Source organism: Marmota monax, unplaced genomic scaffold, assembly GCF_021218885.2.
Source record: "Marmota monax isolate L192 unplaced genomic scaffold, Marmota_monax_Labrador192_F-V1.1 WCK01_AAM20220418_F8-fsc00118, whole genome shotgun sequence".
NCBI lineage: Eukaryota > Metazoa > Chordata > Mammalia > Rodentia > Sciuridae > Marmota > Marmota monax.
Window position 1 is genome coordinate 3,132,857 of NW_026695231.1, and position 25,394 is coordinate 3,158,250.

Consider the following 25,394-nt stretch of genomic DNA (forward strand, 5'->3'; position numbering starts at 1 on the left):
TCCAGCAAGGGAAAGATTCACATTCGTATATAGAAAGGTGAGAATATCATAAAAATATTTTAATCTGAACCTTTGTATATATACTTACATACATATTTTAGATCAGTACTATAAATCTCTGTATAATTTGACACTTAAATAGGGAATCATTTTTGGATAATCCATGAATTAGCCACTTATTTAAAAATTCATAGACAATGAAGAATATGTTTGTCTGAAGTTTCTTAAGTTTATTGCAGCCATACTAGCCAGAAAGTGATAATTTGCTTGAATTTCAGAAGTGCAAATGTGACCTACATATATTATATTCCTTTCCTTTTTTTCCTTTTTGGTACTGGGAATTGAAACCAGGGGTGCTTCACTCCTGAGCTACATCCCTGGTCCTTTATTTTTTATTTTGAGACAGGGTTTCACTAAGTTGCTTAGAGCTAAGCTAATTTGCTCTGTTGCTGAGGTTGCCTGGGTATATTAATATATGAATCTATTAATATATCTATCAATCTCTATACTCAATGTAAAATGGAGATACATAAAAAAATTCTCTTGATTCTTGTTCTTCTCTCCTAAATCTCAGTTTACATTTAACTAATTATCCATTTGGAGGAAAGATGCGAACAGGGCAGGTGTTCTTAAGAAAACACAGATGATGGTTTCACTGGCCGCAGCCTGAGCCAGGAAACTCCAGGTAGCAGTTTAGGTACATGACACAGGGTTTAAGAAAGCCCTGTAAAATACTTAAGATTCATTTGGGTATGACTCAAATAACTTTTAAATAACCTCTTCCTCCCTCCTCTTGAATAAAATTTCAATAAAACAGAGGTGAATACATTTCCTATATAATTTTTGTAATAACCCATTTTGTTTTATATTACCAATGGCTCCTTTGTGTGAGCTAGGTGTTTTTCTTTTAAAGGGCCTTATAAAACAAGACTTTCCAAAACTACCATTTTAATATGTTTAAATATTCATGATTTAATGTGCAGAAATGCAAAATGCTGTACTCGATGCCTGGCTCTGATTTTTCTGGGTAAACAGTCCACTACAAATAACTGATGAAATGTTAATCTTTGTATTTGAACTGAGAATTGGTTCCTTTTTAATGAAAAAAAATTATGAAATACTTTTTCATAAAGGCCCAGGCCAGGAATCTGAAAGACTCACCATGTTGACATGCTTGTATCCTTATCTCGTACTGTGTGAATGGAGCCACGTTCTCCAGAAGAGTGGATTGATGGTGACCAACAGAGAAAGTCTGAGGTGTTAAACTCCCATCGCTGAGTAAGACATTGTATTCAACAGGAATTTGGGGGATGAGGATCCCTTCATAGAGAGGGAAAGAGGGAGAGAAAGAAGCATACATGTTCATTATACAAAAGGGTCAACATCTGTCCTTTAAGAACAGTGTATATTTAATATTTTGTAATTGAAAGGTGAGTGATTGCTTAATACAGCAATTCAAAGCAGCATAAAACTCAAGTTGGAAAGTACTAGAATATACATATCAGAAGTAGGTAACGTGCATCACCTAGTTTTCAGAAATTGTAATAGTCCCATTTGAGGATATAGTATATTGGCAAATAAAAGCAAAGGAACATTTCATTTAAAAAAATACAAGGCAATTAGGAATGGTGTCATATATTATTCCTAGGCTTGCTTACTCTTAAAGTAAATAAAAAAACACCCCACCGGTTTTGCTTGTGACAATATTTTTTTCTGGGGAGTGTTGTGTATGCATCCTGTCTGATGTGGATCCTTGACATAATAGCCCATAAAATATCTAAATCACAGTCTACCTAAAGCATTCTCAGTGTGTTAATTATTGGGGTCAGGACAGTCCACTCTGTCAGTGAGACTTTTATATCTTATATAATATGAAATTTGGGTCCAGTAACTGTCATTTTCCACCACTGATTCCAAAAAAAAGAGGTCTAGTCATTTTAGCCTCTTAATAATCTATTTGTATAATTAAGTGCCTCCTTGGGTTGTATTTAGTCATGACAACATGCACACCTTTTTGAGGAAGGAATAGAAGCTTTGATTAAAGGATATCATGGAGGCTCTTATTACATTATCTCATTGATCTGGGAGAGTTTAACACTTATGGCTTTAGCTATTTATTTACCTATACTTAGTAATTTTGTCTTATGATAGAAGCAAAGGAAGGGACAGACGTCAACAATGAGAAAATAGCATGGGAGTCAGAGAACCAAGAGGGGTGCGGTATAAAGAAGGAAATGTGGCTTTGCTGTTTGAAGACGTAGCTCCAATGTTCGAGGAGTGGAAGAGCTACCACAGACTGAAGATGCTCAGGATCTTGAGTAGGATTAAAAAGAAATTAAGAAGTCTCTGAAGAAGATTTTGATCATTGTTGGGCTAATTAACTGTGTCCGGAGGGAGAGGCAGTAAGTAGTTTGTACTGAATTTGGCAAGTCAGACTGAGAAGATTTATTTTCAATCTAGATCATCCTACTTTAACTCCCTGTTGAATGTCTTAATAGCTTCAGCTATCAGTCTGTCATTGATTCCTGAATTCTTTTCTTGGAACTGATTAGATGCCAGGAAAAAACAAATGATGGACCCACCACCAATGGTCCAAAGTGGATATTTAAAGTTCAGAAGACTAACCTTCCTAACACATACTGTGAATAATTGTGGACTGATGTCAAAATATATTCATAAACAATGTCACCTATTTTGGGAATATCATTTTGGCAAAGTTTGGGAAATGCTTATCTAAGCCAAGGAAATCCACAGGATCTCACTTTTTTCTTGTCCACAAAAACTGGGTATGAGTTTTTTTTTCCCTAAAATGTGTGAGACTAGAAAACGATATGTACAGTGAGTAGTTAGGACATTTGTGAGATCCTTGTAGAGGTAAAGTCTCTGACATCACCTCAGAGTAAACTGCAGAAAAGGTTCATGATGATTCCCCAGTGCATTGAAAAGTACTGTGCTCATGATGTAGTCCCAGTGCAGCATGGTTTTAGTCCCTGGCTATTGCTTTTTAAAATGAATTCGCTGTGCATAATCTGCCCTAGATGTAGGATAAAAAGTTGGTTCAGCTCATGACATTTCTGCTCAGAATCCCATAGTATTTTTTTTCTCCATGCAGGAGGAAAAAAAAAAGATGTCATGATAAAGATTAAATGCTTTAAAATCTTGAATTCATTTTTTCTCTTTATTGGTACAGTGAGTACACATAATGGGCTTATTTAGAAGATATTCTTTAAGGCTTAATTCTCCACTGCAAGACAAAATGGGGAATGTTTTTACAGCTCCCAACAAGGCTGCTATAATTAAAACGAAGTTTGAGAGTTGGATGAAGAGAATTGATTATACAGACCATTTGAGACTCTCAGTTCATTAATGGGTGAGGAAAACCTAAGTACTGTGTTAGAGGTAAAATAAAGAGCAATATAATCAGGCTTCCCCCCACTTCCTCTAAAAATGTTCTTCAGAGAGTACTGCTTTGAGGTAGTAAAAAAGATTGAAGAATGAATCAGGGACCCTCTCAGTTTGCAATTTGACCTTTCAGCAAGAAGATGTGTTTATGGAAATTTCCGTCTGGAGTATTCTGGAATGTCACAGCATCCCACCTCACATTTTGGGCACTTCTCCTTATTGTAAACCTGATATGGTCTGTGGAACAGTGGGAAAAGAGGTTGCTGTTTGTACCTGTATGTTTATGATAAAATGAAGAGAGGAAGAATCACTTGGACTTCACACTCATTATGAAGATTAGCGTTCAGCTCTTCCTACCATCCTGGAACGTAACAGTGTATTGCTTTCTAGCCACCATGAGAATAGTGCAAAACATTATCCCATAAATTATATATATATATATATATATATATATATATATATATATATATATATGATATAGGCAAATGTAATGGAATATAATGCCAAATTTGCATTATATAAAAATTTGTAAGATAAAAAGGGAGACAAGGAAATTGCAAATTTATAGTGACTACGTTAGACTATTCTCAAACCTCCTAGGATTACATGATCATTCTGTCTTCTTTGTTCCTAGGGTATATCTTATGAAAAAGTTTATGAAAAATATGCCATCAAGTTGTTGAACTAGACAATCCAGAGTGAATCTGACAGATCAAATACTTCTCTTATTTTTTGACTGATCACTGGTATTCTAAGCAACCTCTAGGAATACCCGTCTCTTCTTCTATAAAATGATGGTCCTATTAGCTACTTCAAAGAGAGTTGTGAGGATTATGTTAAAAATATATGTAAAGAATTTGAAAACATTCCTGTAACAGAGAAGGTCCTAAATAAGTGATAGACATCTCTACAAACCAAAATGAAGTGGAAAAAATGAAATAAAAAACAAAAACTACTGACACTGTTCCCATGTTCCCTCAAACACCTCTGAACCCTTTCAAATAAAGTTTCTATTCCAACTACAGGTAGGAAATACATTCAGTGTAACGTCTTTATAACTGTGTGTGTGTGTGTGTGTAGCGTAAACATACACACATACACACACACACACACACACATTTGGTACCTGGAATTGAACCCAGGGCACTCAACCACTGAGCCATATCCCCAGCCTTTTTTTGAATTTGATTTAGAGACACGGTCTCACTGAGTTGCTTAGCACTTTCCTTTTGCTGAGGCTAGCTTTAAACTCGAGATCTTCCTGCTTCAGCCTCCTGAGCCACTGGGATTATAGGTGTGCGCCACCACGCCTGGATAATATTTTGTTTTTGTTTTTTATTTTTTTTAATGTGGACTTAGATATGAGCAAGTTGCATTCCTATGATGATACCTTGTTACTCATTCTCAGTAGTAATTGAGAGTGGTCTTTCCTCCAATCCATCTGAGGTCCCTTTTCTGTGTTTTGAGTCTGTATCTATTGGTCTGCTTCCAGAATTTCCATCCTTCCGGAGGAAATGTCTCCTCTCTAAAGGTCAGGAGGGTCAGGGAACAAAACAGCACTTCCACCAAGTTTCACATGGAGACACGATCTCAATTCAGGTTTAAGCATGGCTAGCCAAAGCATGAACCTGGGATGTATATTTTTCACATCATGATTAATTGGCAATAAATATCCTTTACATATACCTATGAGGTGTGGATCCAGGAAGTGCTCCTGTAAGCCATGAACATGTCAGATACTGACATGCATTTAGGAAAGAGGCCCCCCTCCACTGTCATAATTTACAGGACAGTGACATGAAAGTCTCTAGTGTTCCTGTAAACCCTATACCATCTGCAGTGAGTCTGAAACGACCGGGCCCCCTGGTATTCTGATGACTAAATGAAATGAAATGGGCATATTTGTTAGAGTCAGCTGGGAGGGCACACGACTTGGTTAGTTCCCGAGTTCATAAATTTATGTCAGAGCAAGAGGAGCCTTGGAAGCTCAAGTGAACCAATTTACCCTAAGTGCAAATGGCAGTTTTGTTATTTGGTGTCAAAGTTACCAGTCGCACAATGACAAGCTGCCATAACACATTTTCTTGTTCACTAAAGAACAAGGATTTCGTCGGTTAATATTCCTTGCAATGCTCCTTTTCATAATTTACAACAACTAGATGCTGATAGGTTATTTAACATTTATGAAGTTAAGATGTAATCAGAAAAACCCTGATTATCTTTACAAATAAAAAAGTTAAATTATTCAACTTTTTTTTTCTTTCTCCGTGGCTTCATTTCACAGCAGGTGCATACTTTACAATGGGACAAGTCAATCAAATAATCCTTTTTTAAATCTTTTTTTTTTTTTTTGGAGCTGGAGCAGGAACAATTCTAAGAGGAAAAACTATTAATTCTGTTTGATTGTTGCATTTGCTTCAAAACACTGGTTGCACTTAAAACATAGTGCATAGTGCTTTTAGTAACCTGACCTAAATTCTCTTCTGTATAGGGAGGGTATCTCGATTATGTCCTTGTGGAAGTGAAAAGAGGTACTCTTGAACACTTCCATTTCAATTGCATGGAAAGTTGACCTATGCTGATAATAGTTATCAATAGTTATTCGACCCTTTCTACCTTAATAAATGGTAGGATTCCTGTCAGGAGGGACAACATCTTATTTCTCTTTGCAATTCTGTAGGTCCAGCACCATGCCTTGCCCATGAGAAGGGATTAGTAAGCATATTTTTAGTTGAAAGAATAGAGGAATCAATCTATCCAGAGATGAAATATATCCCATGAAGTTTTGAGCTACAAATAAAAATTAACCTAGTGGGTTACCGAATATAGTCCTGTCCACAAGTTTTACTGTCTTCATTCATATTTTCTGTATCTAGAGCAAAATTACTTTTTAGCTTTTTTTTTTAACTGAATCATAGAAGAACTCATAAAAATTTATTTGCTTTCTGTATTGTTTAGGTGGCAAAATAATGAGAAAATATGGCCCATGTGGATGGTATTTTACACCTATTTGATGAATAATCTGGAGAAAATAGCTTCAAATGTCTAATTTGACTTTTTTCATTAGTACAATGTGGAAAACAAAAGGGCATACTACATTGTTACGAGCATTAAATGAGATAAGTGTTTATCTCTTAGCAAGTGCCAAGCATATATTAAAACTCAATAATGTAAGATACACTTGTTAACATGTAAAATAAATCCAAATAATTAAAATGAGCTTTATATTTTCTTCCAAAAATCACTAATCTGTGTCATTTGGTTATAGCATTTACAAGAAAAAGTAAGACAATTGTCAATGTTGAATCATCCCAGTTAATGCAATATGAAATTTTTAGAAAGCTTAGTGCCAATTTTGAGTTTAAATAGAAAGAATATCATCTAGTACACAGCAGCCGATGAGCTAACTGAACTCTAAGGATGTCTAATGTCTTCAGATAGGCCATATTGTGGCTAGCTAACCTTTAATCAAACTTGATTAATAAAAATCATTTATATCCCTAACCAATATTAATTAAAATGATTTCTCAGCAGAAGCATTGTTGCCAATTCTTTTCTTTAATGGACTAAAAGATGAATGTGGAAAGAAAAGGACCAGTATTTCGATATTAAGCATTAAATCTAAATAACTCACCATCCTTGGTGAGAAAAAGTACATGTTGAATGCAATGACACTGTTAATTAGAACATGATTAAGGGCTGGGATAATTCAAAATATAGTCATCATCTTGATAAATTAGAAGAGCTCATTATTATCTCCAGAGTTTAAATAATTTTCAATGTTTGGATTCTTAAACAGCAGGGATATCTATCTCCATCCTTTTTCTGAGTAAACACCATTTATGTTCCATGAAGTCTTTTCTTCTTAATTTTCTTTAATTTTTTCACCCATTAAGATGACATATATCCTTGCTTCCTTTAATATGAATGTGTAAGTCCTGATCCAAGGTTTTGAACTGGTTCAAACAGAAAAATGGTGAGAAGGAATTTTTAGGAGTAAATTAACCCGGCTTATATGTCGTATGTAGGTTCGAACAATAATGGCAGTTGTTATGAACTGCTTTACCATGTCATCTCAATTCATGTAACAAAAAAGCAAGGAAGGCATTTATTATTCTATTTATCAATAAGAAATCTGAATTTCTTGCCTAAGGCCACAGGAAAAATAAACAATGGGACTCATTCCATATAGAAACCAACATTTCCTTTTCTAGACCATGAAAAAACTCATACATCCATAAGACAACATATGGTCTTTGAAAATACATGTATGTTCCCCATTTGTCTTTAAAGAAGGTGTGTGTGTGTGTGTGTGTGTGTAGGGTTGAGTAAATGTGAAGGGAGAGGAGGTCTTTATAGGAAATCAAGTCTATGATCATTTCAAGCAGCAGATCATCCCCCATTTATTTGTGTTTGTCTGTATAGCAAATTGTGAAAACATACTCCACCATTTTGTAAATCCACTAATTTAGCAAATATTTTGTAAGAATTTGTCATTTTTTTTCTATCATCTTATTTGGAAGTGCAAAGGATGTACAATGAGAAGAAATCTTAGTTGATTTTTAGAGGTTGCAGTGTTTTGTTAATAATACTACTGACATTAAGGTAATAAGGAGGCAAAGTGGACCATGATTCACCTGAGTGGTAAGAAAATAGTCAGCAAGTCTTCAAAATAGCCTTTGAATAATCTCTTTGTAGACCATTTGAGAGATGACTCTTCCCTCCTGTCACCAACTACAATCTTCCTGAACCTGAAGTCTGGTTTTGCTAAGGCAGGGCTCTTCTTGCAGGACTTGTGGATGGGTAGGTGGAGCTCTGGTTGCTAACTCCTTCATGATGCAGGAGATAACTATGGCCAGGTGGATGTTTTTCCCTCAGGGGTTCACCATTTTCCACAATCAATTCTTCTGGTTATGCTGTATTCCACCATGATATTTTTCTCAATGAAGATATCATACATTCAACATAAAAATGTATGTTGACATGCCCAGTGAAATATGATTCTCCCAGAATCATTTGGTTTTTCACCAACCCCCAGCTCAGAATCTCGATCCTCTAGACTTCTATTTCAAAATGCAGAGTCGATGCATCATACATCAGGGAGACTTTGAGTCATAGATGAAAAGTTTGGTTTGGATTTAAGAGTTAGAACAAAGATAGGAAGGAATTACTCCAAAAGGTAGTGACCTGGATTTGAATCCTGTCTCTGCTGTGTGACCTTGAACATACAATATCCATTCTTTGGAGATTTAAATTTCTTAGTATGGAGATAATAACATTACCTGTCCCTTAGGGTTTGCACAAGCATTAACTGAGGTGAAGCAGGGGAAGTGATTATTAAAGTCTTTGGCACATACTGGGAATTTAACAAATGCAAACAAAACAAGCAATATAAATACATATATGATATTGGCTATTGGTCTCACCATTACTCTATTCACACATACTCTATAGAACTCACACCTTTGACTAGTAGGATTTATAAAAGTGTTTATTGATAGCACTGAAACCATTTTGTTTATCAACAACACTGCAACCCTAATGTGAAAGCTGAATTACACTTAATTGCCTAGGTAATTTTTTTGGTTATGAAGTAACCACATAGAACTTACCCCTCTAAGGTTATTCTCTTTATATTAATCACAAAACAAAATACATGTTAACAATCAATGAATTTGACCATTATTTTGGCTTTGGATATTTAAGAGAAACTTGTTTGATTCATATTTTTAGAGAATTATTAAAGTTGACCACTTTGGTTTATGGGATCCCTGGTTACTAAAAGTCAAACTGAACTAAACAACTAAACTAAAACAACTAGTCAATTAAACTATTAAACTAAAAGTCACATGCAGAACATTTTAAGAAGTCTAAATTTAGTATATGTTTGTGGTGGAGATTCTGTCTTTGTACAAGCTTTCTAGATGATTCTAAAGTTCATTTAGATTTGGAAACTATAGAAATGGAATGTTTGGCTAATTATTCAGCTCTGCTTGTGATGTAATCAATTTGGAATGCCAGGCAATATGATAAATATTTAGAAAAGTCCTAATTGTGAGTACATAAACAACCGCCACTTATAACAAGTTTGTTTCCTTTCTGGTGAAAATATATATTTGTGACTATTCAGGAACAGAAAAAATGTTTTTGTTATCCAAATCAAAACACAGCATGAGGTACTTTCCAATAAAATCAACTGTAGATTATACACAGGTCAAAATCATTTGACTGTTTACTGAGTTCAAAATCCTTCTAGGTGCCAGGAAAAAAATTCATTTTAGATTTTAATCTTTCCATATATTATAGGGTTTCTGTAATAGATTTTGTGTATCTGAAACTAAAAGATTGACAGGTCTGGATATTATAGATTTATTAACCGTTGGTTAAATGGTCAGAGTTAGCAAGTATCCTTTTTTACATTTTCTCTTAGTCTGAACTGAAATGGATTTTTTTTTCTGTATAAAGCTTGGTAGTTAAGGTTACAAGCAAAAGTTATGTTTTATTCCACAATGATATTTTTCTCAACAAAGATATCATACATTCAACATAAAAATGTGCTTTGAAATCAAAGAAAGAAAATGATATAATGTTGGAAAATTTGACAGAAGCCTTAAAAAGGACTAACCCCATTCTTTTATAATTTTCAAAATATGGGCCACCAGATTCAGCAAATGCTGGAGCAAGTACCTTTAAAAAATGAGTAATTGAGGGCAAAAATTAATTTTTCAGAAAGTAGCCATGTTTATCCATAGGATAGTATACAGAACTAGTTAAGTTAGTTCATTTAATCTTTATAGCAATTTTACTTGTAGATGCATTTGTTATCTCAGGAAAAAAGAAGACAAATTGAGTGGTTGAGGTCAGCTTACAGTTGGCACTACTAGGGTAGGAATCCTGATTTTCTTGTTTTTACTTTGGTTATCTGTCTTAAAAGAAAGATACCTTCAAATTCATGCCAAGTATGAAGTCTTCCTATTAGCAAAGGCAATCTGCATGTTTAATAATGTAAAAATAGTAGATAATGTAACAAGCTACAGGACTTCCAAACACATAGTTAGAAAATCATCCACTTTGTTTACCATCATGGACTATCCCTTCTTGTTCATGGGGTTGTGGAAAACCCTGGTTTGATTCTGAAAAATCTTTAGCTAACAGGCTGAGTCTGGTCTTAAAGTGGCGCTATCCAGCCTCATTTTACTTTGTGGGGCTAAAACACAGTAGCACTCTAAAATGCCAAGGAAAAAATATGGTAACAGGTTTGCAAGATAGCAATACTGCACCAAGAATGTAAGAACCCGGGTTCTCTAAAGAGGAATGGAAATTTGTATTTCCCTTGTGAGAGGATTTCTTTTCCTTCATTGAAATTAAGAACAGAGTTCAGAAGTATCTATGCTCCTAAAACTTAGATAAAGATTATATTGCTTAGTAATATATACTGCTGCAACTGGTTATTCCTTTATGTTTTATTAAGTATATTGTATATTTATATTAAAGCAAAGGTGTATGGAGTCATTTATACTTAAAATCTTCAAAGAACTTATATTTTTCTTTGCTTATATAGCTCTTGATAAAATTTCTCCTGTGAATTTGTACAAAGAAGACCTTTCAGATTATAGCATTGGAAGGATGTTTATGATAACTGGATTTGTATATATTAGGCTTTGACATTATCTGAATGATTATATAAACTTTTTTTTTTTTTACTAAAATAGTTGTTGAATTCAATGAAAAACAGGTCTTCAACTAAATATTTTATGGAATGGATCTGCTGTCACGTTTACTGTGGCTAAACTTACTCTGACAGGTACAATATGTGTTTGTTTCAATTTCATTTTAAGACTAAATATTAAAAATCAAATCAGGTATTTCTGAAGTGTATTTAACAACTTAATCAGTTTTAAGTTTTACTTGGAAAAAGAGCCCTTCTTATGTACTTTATGCTAAAAGATAGAAAAGGAAGATTTCACTCTAATCTTTACTTCACAGTGTTGATGTAATCAGGATTTTACCTGAGGATGATGCTTACACCACAGTATAATAATGCACTAAATCACAAAAGCAACTCAATAGGAACTAACTGGCTCAATGGAAGCTACACAGTACAGAAAGGCAAAAGCTACTATGTCTGGTCAGGATTCAAGTTGCATAGACAGAAAGAGCTATTGTCTTTCCAAACTCCTGTTTCATTGATAAAAACATAGAGGAAATGATAGTATACTAATGATCCAATCTAAGAAATCCTGAGGACATGAATGTTCAAAGTAATTTTGACTTATATAGTTTTTAAAGGTAATTTGATATATTTTAAAGTTTAATATCTTGAGCATTTTGTATATTTAAAAATTCTCATATATATATATATATATATATATATATATATATATAGAGAGAGAGAGAGAGAGAGAGAGAGAGAAAATGGACTAATGGACTTTAGGCTCTTGTACTTGAATCAAAGTACTGCTTTGATAGAAAGGTGTATATATTATATATATAATATTCTAGTATTTATTATATTGCATATTATATATTATATACAAACATCTACATACACATCCACATTTATCTATTCATACATGTATACTCATAAATTTATAAGTCAGGAATATGATTTGGATTATTCCGTTCACATATACTCAGGAGATGGATTATACCTTTGCTGATTTACTATATTTACATTTCTATCCTTATCTCCATTTAATTTCCCTTAAATTGCTTAACACACACACACACACACACACACACACACATTTTATTTCTTTACCTGGTGGTGTCCAAGCCACAAATATGGAATAAGGCCCAATCACTGTGATGTTATATGGAATATGGATTTCTTCTGGTGTTGACTCAGGCATTTGGACCACGTAATCATCACTGGTACTGCTGCCACCTTCAGTTCTGGCTTCTAACTTGTAAATGTACCTAATGAAAGAAGAATCGCAGTAGGGTGGTGCACAGGAGACGTGGGCAATGATTGCTGGATTTTCTATCTATTGCTGAGTCCTAAATTTGTGACCAACTCTAAGTTCTTTGCTCCCTTAACCAGAAACTTCACCTTGGACTTGGGAGTTTTGTCCAAGCAGCCTACTCTCGACACCATCTCTGTCTGCCACTCCCAACTTTATTTTTAAGCTTCTAGTAATTTATAATTTTTTTCCTGAAGATTTCAGAAAAGTCTTGGAGTGTGCTGGTGAACCGTGAAAGGCTCAAATTAATCTTCCCTATTTTTAAGTGGTCTGAGGTGCAGGAAAATATGTTTAGAAGAAGAGGGTTTTAAATTGATCCGTTATTCTCCACAATAAAACTAAATTGTTCTCTATTCTCTACAATAAAACATCTGTTGATGTAAGATCTGTTTTGTCTCTGCTGAGAAATGAATGGGAATGAACTGCAAATACGTGGAACTTTTCCCCTCTAGACCTACATCTAGTTACCATGCAGAGACTACATAAGAGAAGAAAGGGTGGTTGATGAAAAACAAATTCTTTGACTCTTTCTTATTGCTAATTTAGGAATACATGTTTTTAAAGGTAATTTGACATATTTTAAAGTTTAATATCTTGAGCATTTTGTATATTTAAAAATTCTCATGCTTTCATTCAAATAGAAGATTACTTATTCACATTTATTTACACCTTAAAGGAATTTCATGTAATCTGAAGAATAACATACTTCTGTAGCATTTTCACCAATTACACTATGACTAATGAATAAGATAATTAATCAGACACTTTAATAATATTTCAATGAATGTATTAAAATTTTTTTTTAAAAAAAAACCTCACTGGAGGATTGGTAAAGTTTTCTTTTCATTACCTGCTATTGGGCTCCAGGTGTTTATCAGTGAAATTCCGTTCCTCACTGCCACCCAGGAGAAGCAAGGTTCCATTACGACTCAATTGATATTGAGAAATGAGGCCATTGGGCTTTTCTGGAGGACTCCAATACAATTCCACTGTTGTAGAATTGATGATCATGTGTCGAGGTGTCACCCAAACCCCTGGCAAAAATAACACAAGGAGGTTTTATTGTAAGTATAAAATAAATACCTTATCAGAAGTCATACCCTCACTTCAGGAACTGATATTTTCCATCTTCTGATTAAAAAATAATCTCACCCTGAATAATAAAATATATTTTATTTAGTTTGGAGATGAAGTACATAAGTGGGCATAAATATATATTTTTATTATAGCTCTATTTTATTTTTGAATGTCACACCCCTAGTAGTAGAAAATGTCTCCCTTTTGTCTGTCACTCTGCATGTAATTTAACTAAGGCCTAAGAGGCATTTTAAACTTTGATACTATTTGCCTGGAATATGCAGAAAAAAGCATTATCTAGCATTTACCTGAATTATACAATTTAAAATTACACATACTTTCCCTTCCCCTGTTATATCATGTGCTATACTTTGTACTTTTGCTACTCTTTCTGGTCTCATTTATTGGCTCTTTTTCTCCTCTGGCACCTCAAAATAATGTAGGGCCTCAGGGACCTGGTCTCTGTCCTTTTTCCTTCTCTCTACTTTCCTCTCCTTCTTTCCACTTCCCCCCTCCTCTCTTCTTTTTTAACACTTACTAGGTGATGTCATTCAGTCTCAAATTTTAAATATTATCTATATGCTGAAGACTCGCAAACACATATCTTTAGACTAATACTCTCCTCTGAGCTGCAGACTCATGAATCCATTTACTTTTAAAAAAATATTGTTCTTTTTATATATACATGATAGTGGACTGGAATTTGACATATAATACATGCATGGAGTATAACATCCTAATTAGGATCCCATTCTTGTGGTTGTACATGATGTGGGGTTCACTGGTGGCGTATTCATACATGTACCTAGGAAAGTTATGTCAGATTCATTCCACTGTCTCACCTATTCTGTTTAATTTGACATCTGTATTTGGGTAATGACTTACTCACTCAAAACTTTTAAAGATTCCAAAACAGAACCCTTGGTTTTCATGTCCACAGTCTCTGTAGTTCCCAATCTTGTCTACTTACCCATTTTCTTTTTTTAAAAAAAGATTTACTTTATTAAATTCTTTTTGCAATTGTAGATGGACAGAATGCCTTTATTTTTCTTTTATTTGTATATGGTGCTAATGAACCCAGTGCCTCACAAATGCTAGGCAAGCGCTCTGCCACTGAGCTACAGCCCCAGCCCTATGTACTTATTTTCTTAAGGAAAAAAGATTATCCTTGAGGCTTTAGATTTTCTATATCCCAAATCATCAGGCCCTAAAGATTCTGTCTAATTCCATCTATCTTTACTGTCAACCCTTTAGTCCAAACCAAAGTTCATTCTTTCATGAACTCCTGTCACAGCCTTTAAACTGGTCTCCACGTTTTAAATCTTGGTCTTCTCTTTTACTGGGATCTTTCCAAAAGTGTATAAGTGTATACATAAGCCAGTAGAAACCTTTTGAAATATATATCACTTTTGAATTTATTCAGATAATACCAAATTCCCATTTCTATGATTATTTGTGTGGTCTGACATTTTTCTGGCTCTGGGCTACCTGGCACCAGTCTCTCCATCATTTATGAACCCCCAGTCACACCAGACTCCATTCTATACCCAGAATGCTTCAACTTCTTTCCTATCTCCCAGCCTTTGAACTTTCCTTCTTCTGCTTGGAATGTAATTGCTTCCCACACTAAGATACTTTGTGCATTTTATTCTCATAGTAAAGTTACCTGTAAATTTCACTTTATTAGTGTGTCCTTATTTGACCCTCATACCCTTACTCTAATCCTTTCTAAAGGGATTCCAACTGAGTTCATCTCTATCACATGCCTTTTTCTATTTCCTTCTTAACATTCAAATAATCTTTCCTTGACATGTCTTTATTACCATGTGGCCTGCCTTCAAATCAAAGTTAGTTCCATGAGGGCAGGGATCTTATCTGTCTTATTTGTCAGGATATGTCTATGCATAGAACAAAGCCTAATAAATATCAAATGACTGAGCTTCCTTTGTAAATATACTGCCTGCAAAATACAATGTTAGGCACCAGAGGTAGTTCTAGGGAATGCAACAATGTCTAAGATGGGGCTCATTCTTTCAAGGAGTTTGCCCTTCAGTATTAAAGGCAAAATAAACACACAACCTTAATTCAAGGTCAAACATTCAAGTACTCTTATAGATGTGCAGACCTATTGATGGAAAATCTAGCAATGAGGAAGATCAATGCTACCACTTCATGTTGCCCTTTAGTTATGCTCTGAATAGACATTGTAACTCTCCTAAGGAGCTTTAAAAACCTCGTTTCATTATATTAGGTTCCCTTGAATCAATAGCTTTGGGTTGACTATATCTCCTGTGTATGTTACTCTGTAAAGGGTAAGATTTTGACATGTTTAGAAGGAAAAACTTCAGGACATTCAAATATGATTTATTTAGCAGCATCTTGAGAAAAAATATCAAGATAGATTTCACAATGCCTCAAGCATACCAACTTTCTAAGGAACAGCATATTCTTTTTTTTTTAAAGAATTTTTAATATTTATTTTTTAGTTTTCGGCGGACACAACATCTTTGTATGTGGTACTGAGGATTGAACCCGGGCCACACGCACGCCAGGCGAGCGCGCTACCGCTTGAGCCACATCCCCAGCCCGAGCAGCATATTCTTGAGTAGAAAGTAGTCCATTCTGTTCTGAGAGCTTTTTCTGTGCTAGATACTTGGAAAAATCCACAAATCACAGTACACATTTATGTCTAAGTTTCTCTGCCAACAGCTTCTGTCTGCATCTAGGTGATGCAGACAATCATTTAGAGTTCTGACTTATACATAATATTAATTTGTTGATTTAAGAGATAAAGTATGAAGGTTTAACTTATAATCTGCTTCCTGTAGTCATATGTTTCTCACCTTGAAGAATGTGTTAAATAAAAATCACCACAATTCTAAAAAGGCTTTTGCTTAGTTTCAAATATAAACCCATCAATGTAGCCTGTGGATATGGAGGTGCTAATCACATAAAATAAAGCAGAATTTTGGGTTTGTTCCAAGTTTTTAATAAAAGTTGACTTTTATATGTATACGGGCTGGTGAAGTTCTGGTCAAGTTGGTGACAGCCCTGTGTCCATTGATTTGATTGATAAGATGAAGTACAAATGTGCAAATAATTAGTAAGCAGTACATTTTCTACTTGCATAGTGATATGAGGACATTGTTACCCTAAAAGCTATCAGAAGTATTTGATAGAGGAAGATTTGCCCTTGGTGAGATGACTTAGGAAGTCTGAGGTAGAGAATTTGCTGTCTTCTTTTTCTTACTCCCACTCCCAAGTCTCACATGGCACTAGAAAAACCCATTCTGTATAACTTAGCAGGAGACCAAGGCAATTCAAAGGAAGAAAGTGGACCATAGCAAGAGAAATGCCTTAGGGGAAAACTAGCTGAGAGGTACAAAGTAGAAAGGTGAGAAAGTAAACCTTGGTGAGTCTTTTGATGCAAGGACTATTGAGAAAGGAGCATGTCTACTGGTTTGTTTTACTTTTATCTTGAGCTCCATGCAACATTACCCATTTCTCATATTCATATCAATCTTCATTCCAATTCAAGAATTCCAACATTGATTGTGAATTGACTTTCTCCTGAAATCTGGTGATGTGAACCAGATATTGCTCATGGTATTGCTCATGTCAGGGGTGCACTGCTTCTGAACTAATTACCATTTATTAATTTATTCCTTCAACATTCTACCTGACTTGTGTCATTTTTCATGTTATGAGCACTCTTCAAGGAGCCATAGTATTATAGTGAATAAATATGTATTCATAAAAAGCTATAATGCAGTAATGATAAATGCCTAGTGGCTGGAAGAGCACTTAGGAAGGATGACCTGACACAGACTGCAGGGCTAGAAGAAGAAGGGTGCAAGGAGGTGGCCTTAGGGACAGATTTCCATAAGGAGAGACATGTGAGTTCAATTTTGAACCAGTGGGAGTTGGAAAGTGAGTATGTAGAGCAAGGGGGTCTAGGCTGACTCCTAGAACTTACATATGATACTAGAGAGAAGGGATAGTACAATAGGATTGTTTGTATGTTGGCATGGTGTTTGTTGCATGGCATAGTGCTATGGTTTAGATATAAGGGGACTTCCTGAAATTCATTTATGAGACAACACAAGAATGTTCAGAGGTAAAACGATTTGGGTTATGAGAGCTGTAACCTAAATGGGGCTTAATCCATTGACATATTATTAACTGGGTCATAACTATAGGAAGGTACAGTGTGCTAGAGAAAGTGGGTCACTGGGAGAGTGCCTTTGGGGTATATATTTTCTTGCTGGTGAACAGAGCTCTCTCTTTGCTTCCTTGTTGCCATGTTCTGGGCTGCTTTCCTCTGCCACACCCTTCCACCATGATGTTCGGCCTCATCTTGGGCCCAGAGCAATGGCGTCGGCCATCTATGGACTGAACTTCTGAAACCATGAGCTCCTCCTCTAAGTTGTTCTTGTCAGGTCTTTTGGTCAGAGTGATGAAAAGCTGGCTAATGGAAAAGTGGCATTTTAAAGAAGACCAAAAGACTCACAAGTTTCACAGAAATTAAAGCATGTGGGGTCTATTTTGCTTTACTAAGAAGATATACGTTCATGTTTCTTTGGATGAAAGTGTAATTTTTTTTTGAGATGACTAATATGAGATATACCCTTTCTGACAAAAGGGGAAAACAAATTATAATAGGAGACATGAGAAAGATGGAAAATGACTAGAGGTAGGGAACCCAGTTAGGAGGATCCAGAGAAGTTAGAAGGATCCTTAACTAATGCGGGGGCAGAAGGGATAGAAAGAACAATATTTTAAAAAAGATAATTTTAAGATTTAAAATTAACAAGATTTGATTTAAAAAATTATATACTACATCCCAAGTAAAAGGGAAGCATTAAGAATGTCAGGTGTCAGGCTTGGATGATAGGTGAAAGGTGGTACTGGAGGGAGAAACAGGAAGAAGAGTAAGGTGGGAATATGGGGTGGGGAGAGAGATATTATTTAATTGTTGAAGTAATGAGGTTTAAGTATTTGTAAAACACCCCAATACAAATATCTAGTATATCAGTAGATACATGGGCCCTAAACCTGATGGGCATAGCCTTGGTGAGGATTTTAGTAGGTAGGATTTGAGAATCACAGAAGAGACTAAGAGACTACAGAGTGAATAAGTGCAAAGAGTAGAACAAGTGTCTAAATGAGCACCAACAGTTAAAAGAAGGGCAGAGGAAGAAGAATCCCAAGTGAAAGTGAGACAGATCAGTCTTCTCTATCTTTTCCTTTTCCCCATTATTGATGCTAGAGGAAAGCAAGCCTGAAATTTTGCATGATTTAACTTTGAAATGAATTAGAGCTCGCTGGGATGGCAGTAGTTGCAATAAAAGAGAGTAATAATCCAATTCAAACTCTTCCACTATTTGAGTCTTCCCACTATTTGACTAAAGGTACACAATTTTCTATGAGGCTAAAATTGTACAGAACTATGTCCAACTTATCAGGAAGTCATAATATATTTTAAGATTTTTTTTTTTAGATTGAAAATGAAAAAAGAAATGAGAAGAGCTTAGCGTGGCTATGAAGAAAGGCTTCTTTTATTCTATATCCATTTAGGAATCTCAAATGCTAGACCTTCACATTTTGTCTGGTTTATTCTAAAACTGGCATTTTAAAATTAGTTAAATCTGGGTTAGTGATGTAAAAGGATATAATCTTCTTGTTTCTAATTTTCAGAAAAACAATAGTATTTGTTCCCTTAAAATCCTCATGCTAAGCATTCAACTACATTTATTTTATGTGTGTTATACACAAATGGCATATATAAAGCCAGAAAATGGATCTTAATCCATGTTTCTTCTGCAGAGATAGCCCTGCTTAGTTTATTATTTCTTTGCATGGTTATTTTTGTTAAAGGAAGGTGCCTACATTAAAAAAAATCTAGGACAACCTGTCTCATATGATACTTTTCTGCAATGTTGAGAGGTATAATTCTTAAGTCATAAAATCGGATCCCTTTCAAGAAATTTTGTTGGGGGAAGTGGGAAAATAGATGCATAGTTTTAAAAAAATTTTAAAATAGGAATTTGGTGAGTGAACTGGAATAAGAGACCCTGTTATTTTATCAGGCTTGAGTTTCAGCCAAAACTGGTTGATAGATCCTTTAGAAATTATCCATTATCATCAAAGTATCCATTTGATAGTTTACCTTTCCAAAAAATCCACTGCTGGTTTCTTCCTTTCAAAGGAACACTAAGCTTTTTGACATGAAACATTCTTTATATAGAAAACATCATTAGTGAATTCCTGGTGAGGAGCCATATGCCCCATGTGTGGAATTTTCCATTTTATTCCCCATTTACTGGTAGGAAGTTCAGGTATAATATTCTGAGGTACAACAATCCCTTTCATTAGAAGAGTAATGGACACATAGTTCAGGACTCTACCATGATAACTGATATTATATTGCTGTTTAGAATCTTATTTATGGCTCAGTTTCCCCACATGAAAAACAAGCAGAAAAATAAAGATTAACACACAATTAGTGGATCCCTAATTGATGCCACTAAGGACATTTTTTCTCTTCAAAATAAATGACCTCACCTACCTGGTTCCCAACCCATGGGTAACCGTTGTCATCAGTTGGGTGTATGTAACATTTTTCGGTACATTTATTTATTTGCCATTGAAAATAAATGCTATTTTATGAATGTGTTTTTATACATTAAAGAAATTAACATTAAAGAAATTAACATACATTAATATAGCTCTATAACTTTTTATAGTAACAATCATCTCATTCTTTTAAATTGATACATGGAATTTCACAGTATGAGAATACCTGAATTTACTTAGCAATTCCCCTATTCATGGATATCTAAATCGCCCCTGACATTAAGCAACAAAATACAACAAAACAAAAAACAAACAACTTTAAAAACCATTCTGGTAAATGTCTCCTTGTACATGTGGTGTGTATGGTATAGTTCCCTGGCACTGCTGATAAACAGACCTGCTATGCCATGAGTAATTAAGCTTTAAACATTTAAGAGACATTACCGATTTGCCTTCTAAGCTGAAGAGCCCACATTACATTCCTTCAGATTGTGCCTGATTGGACGTGTCCTGTATTGTATACCTGTCAACAGTCTGTTCTTTGTGGTCCACCCCAACTTACCTGCCCCATCAAACCTTTCTGGGTATCTGCTGGGGTTGTAAGCGCTCCTTCCCCAGGTTAATATGTGTGCTCTGTCCATTTGTTCTTTCTCTTTTAATTTATTTATTTTTATTAGTTACACATGACAGTACAATGATCTTGACAATTCATACATTGGAATCAAATGGGGTATAATTTCTCATTTAATGGCACCTTCCAGATTCTCTTTTCATCTGTTTCTGGGTAATTAACTGACTATCATTTCTACTTAATTACAAGTTCTTGAGGGCAGTGAGTATTTTAGTCAACTTTGGCAGTGAGCACTGTGCTTATTGTATTTAAGGAATTCTGGAAATATTTAATTTTGGGGTCTTTTGAGAAACTTCATATTCAAGTATATAATAATTACTTTCTGCAGACAAGCAAATCTAAGAGGCTTAAAGAACTGAAACCAAACTCACCTTGAGAAGCCACATATAGTTTAGTCAATCCTGGAGAATGGGGACACAGAATTTTTTTTGGGGGGGGGCTGTCAACTTTATTCCTCCCTCCTTGTTTGTTATGAAAGTGTTTATAGAGTTCTGTAGAATGCCAGATGAAAACTTCTTCCCCCAAATCATGGATGTTTTCTCATTACCTTGAGGGGCTGCCTGCAGGGTCTGACCTAGAAAAGGCTCACTTGAAGTGCATCCAGCAGATGTACAAGCTGTAAGTATGAAGCTGTAGTTGGTATATGGCTGGAGACCTAGAAAGAACAAACAGGAAGTGAAATATATCTTGAGGAGATTATTTCTCATCAATTAATGACCAGAAGTAGCATGCAGAGTTGTAGATGTGATATGCAAAAACGTTAACACCCTCTTTTAAACACACTTTCTTTTGCAGTGCTCCAGATCCAACCTAGGGCCATATGCATACTAGGCAAGTGGTCCACCTCTTGAGCTACATGCTAGCTAGCCCCCTAAAACACTCTTTGATGAAGGTATGAATTTCATAAGCAAATATTGATAGAAGTTTCATTTGACACTGATAAAAATAACAAATTATCGGCCTTAAAAGAGACCTTAAATTCATGTAATTCATCTATTCATCTTCTGATTCCCCTCTAAAAATGTCACTGAAGATGCTGTCCCACCTATGTGACTGGAGTGCTTCATCTCCCTAAGAGCCCATTCTGCTCATAAAGAGCTCTAGGGTTCTCCTTATTTTGTTTGAAAGTCCTTCCTTGTATTGTGGTGAAATCTTTCTATTGCTCCCACCCTTGGGGACATATAGAACAAATCTAATTTCTTTTCCACATGACAGTTCTTTAAATATTTGTAGACAGTTATCCAATCTCCCCCGAGTATTCTCTTCTCCATGCTAACCACCTGAGCTTCTGCAACAGCTTCTTGTAAAAATAGGGGCAGAAAAAATAAAAAGAAAGCTAGTTTCAATATTTTCTGGACCCAAGCCACATTCAGTTCATATTAACCCCAACCAACATTTCTTTATCTTTTAACTGCACTTCTTCACCATATATGCAACAAATGTATCATCTCATACTTATGGAATATGTTGGTTTTGCCTTTATACACAGATTAAGGATAACTTGATGAAGAATATTATTTATTACTTCTTTTGTATTTAGAATATGATACAAACAGTAACTGTTCACTATGTTCATAGGGAAAAAATGACAATCCATTTACAACAGAAGTTGTATATTGTTATATTTCACCACTCTGGCTGGTGACCTTGGACAAGTTATGTAGCTTCTCTTTGCCTTGGTCTACTGATCTGTAAAATGGGGAATCACTATAGCATGTAGCTTATATGAGAAGATGAAATGGGATACCCAGAGTAGTATTTTACATTAGCAGGAGCAACATTAAGACTCAGCACCATTCAACAAGAGGTATATTGAGACTTATAAGACATCTCTTCCTTTGGTTCAAACAATATCAAAGCTTTCTTTAACAAAAAAAACTTTTCAAAAAGAGCATTCCTTAATGTTCATGTTAAATAGTTGAGCTGTTATAGCACAGATCCAATGATTACTATATGTATTTTTCATAAATTTTGAACTACATTTTTGCATGTTATTCCTTTGGTGGAGTGACATTCACATGTCACCCTATCATTTTATGTAGATTTTTGTTGAAAGGCTACTTTTAAAAGATTTTGACCACTCTATCTAAATAAGACAGCTATCCTTTTTTAATCTCCTTAAATAATTTTCTTCTTTTAGATCTATCAGCATTCTCTGATATTTCCTTATAGCTCTATTTATTGTTTGTCTTCCCCTGCATGATATAATCTCCAAAAGAGCCAGGAGTGTTTCAAACAGCAACAGGCACAAAGTAGGTGCTTGTTATATGAAGAAAAAAATTAATGATCTGATTCATTTAGAACAGGAGCAGGAGTCTGGGTTCTTTGCTAAAGCAATAATGTTCTGCAGTTGGACCTGCTCCAGGATTCAGTCTCAGGCCCTTTGTGTTTCCTTATCAATTTAGTGATAAGATGCAGGTACTTATTTGATTATAATCTTCCATTTGGTTGCTATGGAGGATTTGCATAATTTTGATATTTACCTGATGCACAGAAGAGGAATATGACTAAAGATCCAAGCCATACCCAAGCCACATATGTTTGATAAAAGCTTATGAGAAAATGCTAAGATTATAAAATATAGAGCTCAAAAGAAAACGGAAGAGAATTTCCAGGAATGAAAGTGAGATGCTGTAGTGGCAAACTGATTTAGCCTGACAATGTCCCCCCTTGCACTCCCACAACTGGAAAAGGGGGTCTTGACCATTGTAACACCATCTCATCTGAACATCTGGCTTTCTCTGTTAGAATGCAAATGCTTTGAGAGTAGGGATGGATTTTGTTGTTGTTGTTGTTGTTTTAGTCTTTACTCCCTATAGTGAGTATTTTAGGTGTTCAATACTAACTTAGTTAAATATTAAAGAAAAGAAAAGCAGATACACAAAAGTGTCCCATAAGGATTGTGGGGCTACAGGCTGTGAGGCTGTGATGTCTATCATCTGTAGGATCTTCCTTATAATTCTGTGAGTATCCTTGCCCACAGCATCAATTTCACTGAATTGGAGATTTTTCTCTAGCTTCAGAATATTAAAAATAGTAACAAAAATATGTAATTTGCAAGTAATAAATGTTTCTAGTTTTTTTTTCTCTGAATGCCAGATGTAATAAATACGGTTGGTAAAAGTAAAAACCTTTTGTTTTTCACTTTTGCTAAGTGTAGGCAATTGATCCTCAAGATCTTTTCCTTTTTTTTCTGGAATATCTGAGAAATAAAAAATGGCCTTGTTTCCTTGTTTTGGGTTTTGGCTGGTCTAGTTTCAGACATGCAGTAACAGCTGAAGAAAATTTTAGGATGGGTATTAGGGAAAAAAATCATCACAGTGGTGTAGTGTATGAAGGTTGATTAGAGGATTAAAAGTATCTGTAGTGAGGGTAATGGATAAGAGGAAAATATACATATATAATGCAAATTGTCATTTCCTTACAAATCTTTCTGAAGTGAATTGAGAGGTATCCTTTCTACACTGAGTCTAGAATGCTAGTGGGCAATTCTTTAGAGGTGGTACATCAGGCAAAGCAGTTAGTCCTTAAGAATTTCTGAAAGACTGAGGGATGTGCCGAAGGAATTTGTTACAGGTGTTAAATTGCGTGAGATGGAGTCACCTAGCAGAGAGTACCACTGGGACTGGTGGAGGAACTATGCTTCTCTTAAAGCTACTTGGGTACCAGAATTAAGGGGAGATTTAGAACTCAGCTTTGAGCAGAAAGCCTCAGTCCAAAAGTCAGAGGTGTTCAAATGTATTGCCAAATCAAGAGGAGACCACAGCTGTAGGAATCACAGTACTCAAATGTTAAATGTACTACAGAGCCCTAGTAACCCAAACAGTATTTTACTGGAATAAAAACAGAAACATAGACCAATGAAACAGAATCGAGATCCCATGATTAAAACCATGTGTCTTTAGCCAACTGATTCTCACAAAGGTGCCAAAAATAGACAATGAAGAAAGGACAGCCTATTTAACAAACGCTACTGGGAAAACTGGGTATTAATGCGAAGAAGACTGAATCTCAACCCCTATATCTCATCCTGTAGAAAAATCAGCTCAGATCAGATCAAAATAGATCTAAATGTAAAACCCTAAACTCTGAAACTACTAGGAAAAACACTTCAAGATAATGGAGTAGGCAGTGGTTTTAAAAGTTTAACCCCAAAGCATAGCGAACAAAGGCAAAGATGGACAAATGAGATGAGATTAAACTAAAAAGATTCTGCACAACAAAAGAACCAATCAGCTGAGTGAAGGGTCAGCCTATAGAAAGGGAGAAAATACTTCCTATTCATCTGACAAAGAATTAATATTAGAATATCTAAGAAACACAAGAAATTTAACAACAACAAAAACACATGCAATAAAATTTAAATTTTAGCTAATGATCTGTATGGACACATCTTAAAAGAAGTAATACAAATAGCCAACAAACATATAAAAAATGCTCAATTTAATTTTCCAGCAGAAAAATGCATATCAAAACTACAATGAGATATATCACCCCAGTAAAAATGACTATTATAAAAAATAATAAATAAATTCTGCTGAAGACGGAGAGAAAAATGAAATATCAGACATTGTTGATGAGAATGTAAATTAGTGTAACTATTATGGAGAACAGCATGTAGATATCTCAAAAAACTAAAATAGATCTACTATCTGAGCCAACTGTCCACTACTGAGTATGTATCCAAAGGAATTGAAATCATTGTGTCTGAAAGACATCTACACTTACATATTTATTGCTCCATT

At 35.0% G+C, this 25,394-nt stretch overlaps 1 protein-coding gene across 1 annotated transcript in view; it reads right to left on the minus strand.

Annotated features, from left to right (window-relative positions):
• Ush2a (usherin) overlaps positions 1-25,394 on the minus strand; it is a 763,436-nt gene that overhangs the window by 103,560 nt on the left and 634,482 nt on the right. Inside the window, exons 55-58 of the mRNA XM_046438452.2 lie at positions 21,197-21,304; positions 13,216-13,399; positions 12,164-12,321; positions 1,162-1,320 (exon numbers count right to left, since the gene is read on the minus strand). Of these exons, the coding sequence (XP_046294408.1) occupies positions 1,162-1,320; positions 12,164-12,321; positions 13,216-13,399; positions 21,197-21,304 (609 nt within the window). The remainder of the gene's footprint in view (positions 1-1,161; positions 1,321-12,163; positions 12,322-13,215; positions 13,400-21,196; positions 21,305-25,394) is intronic.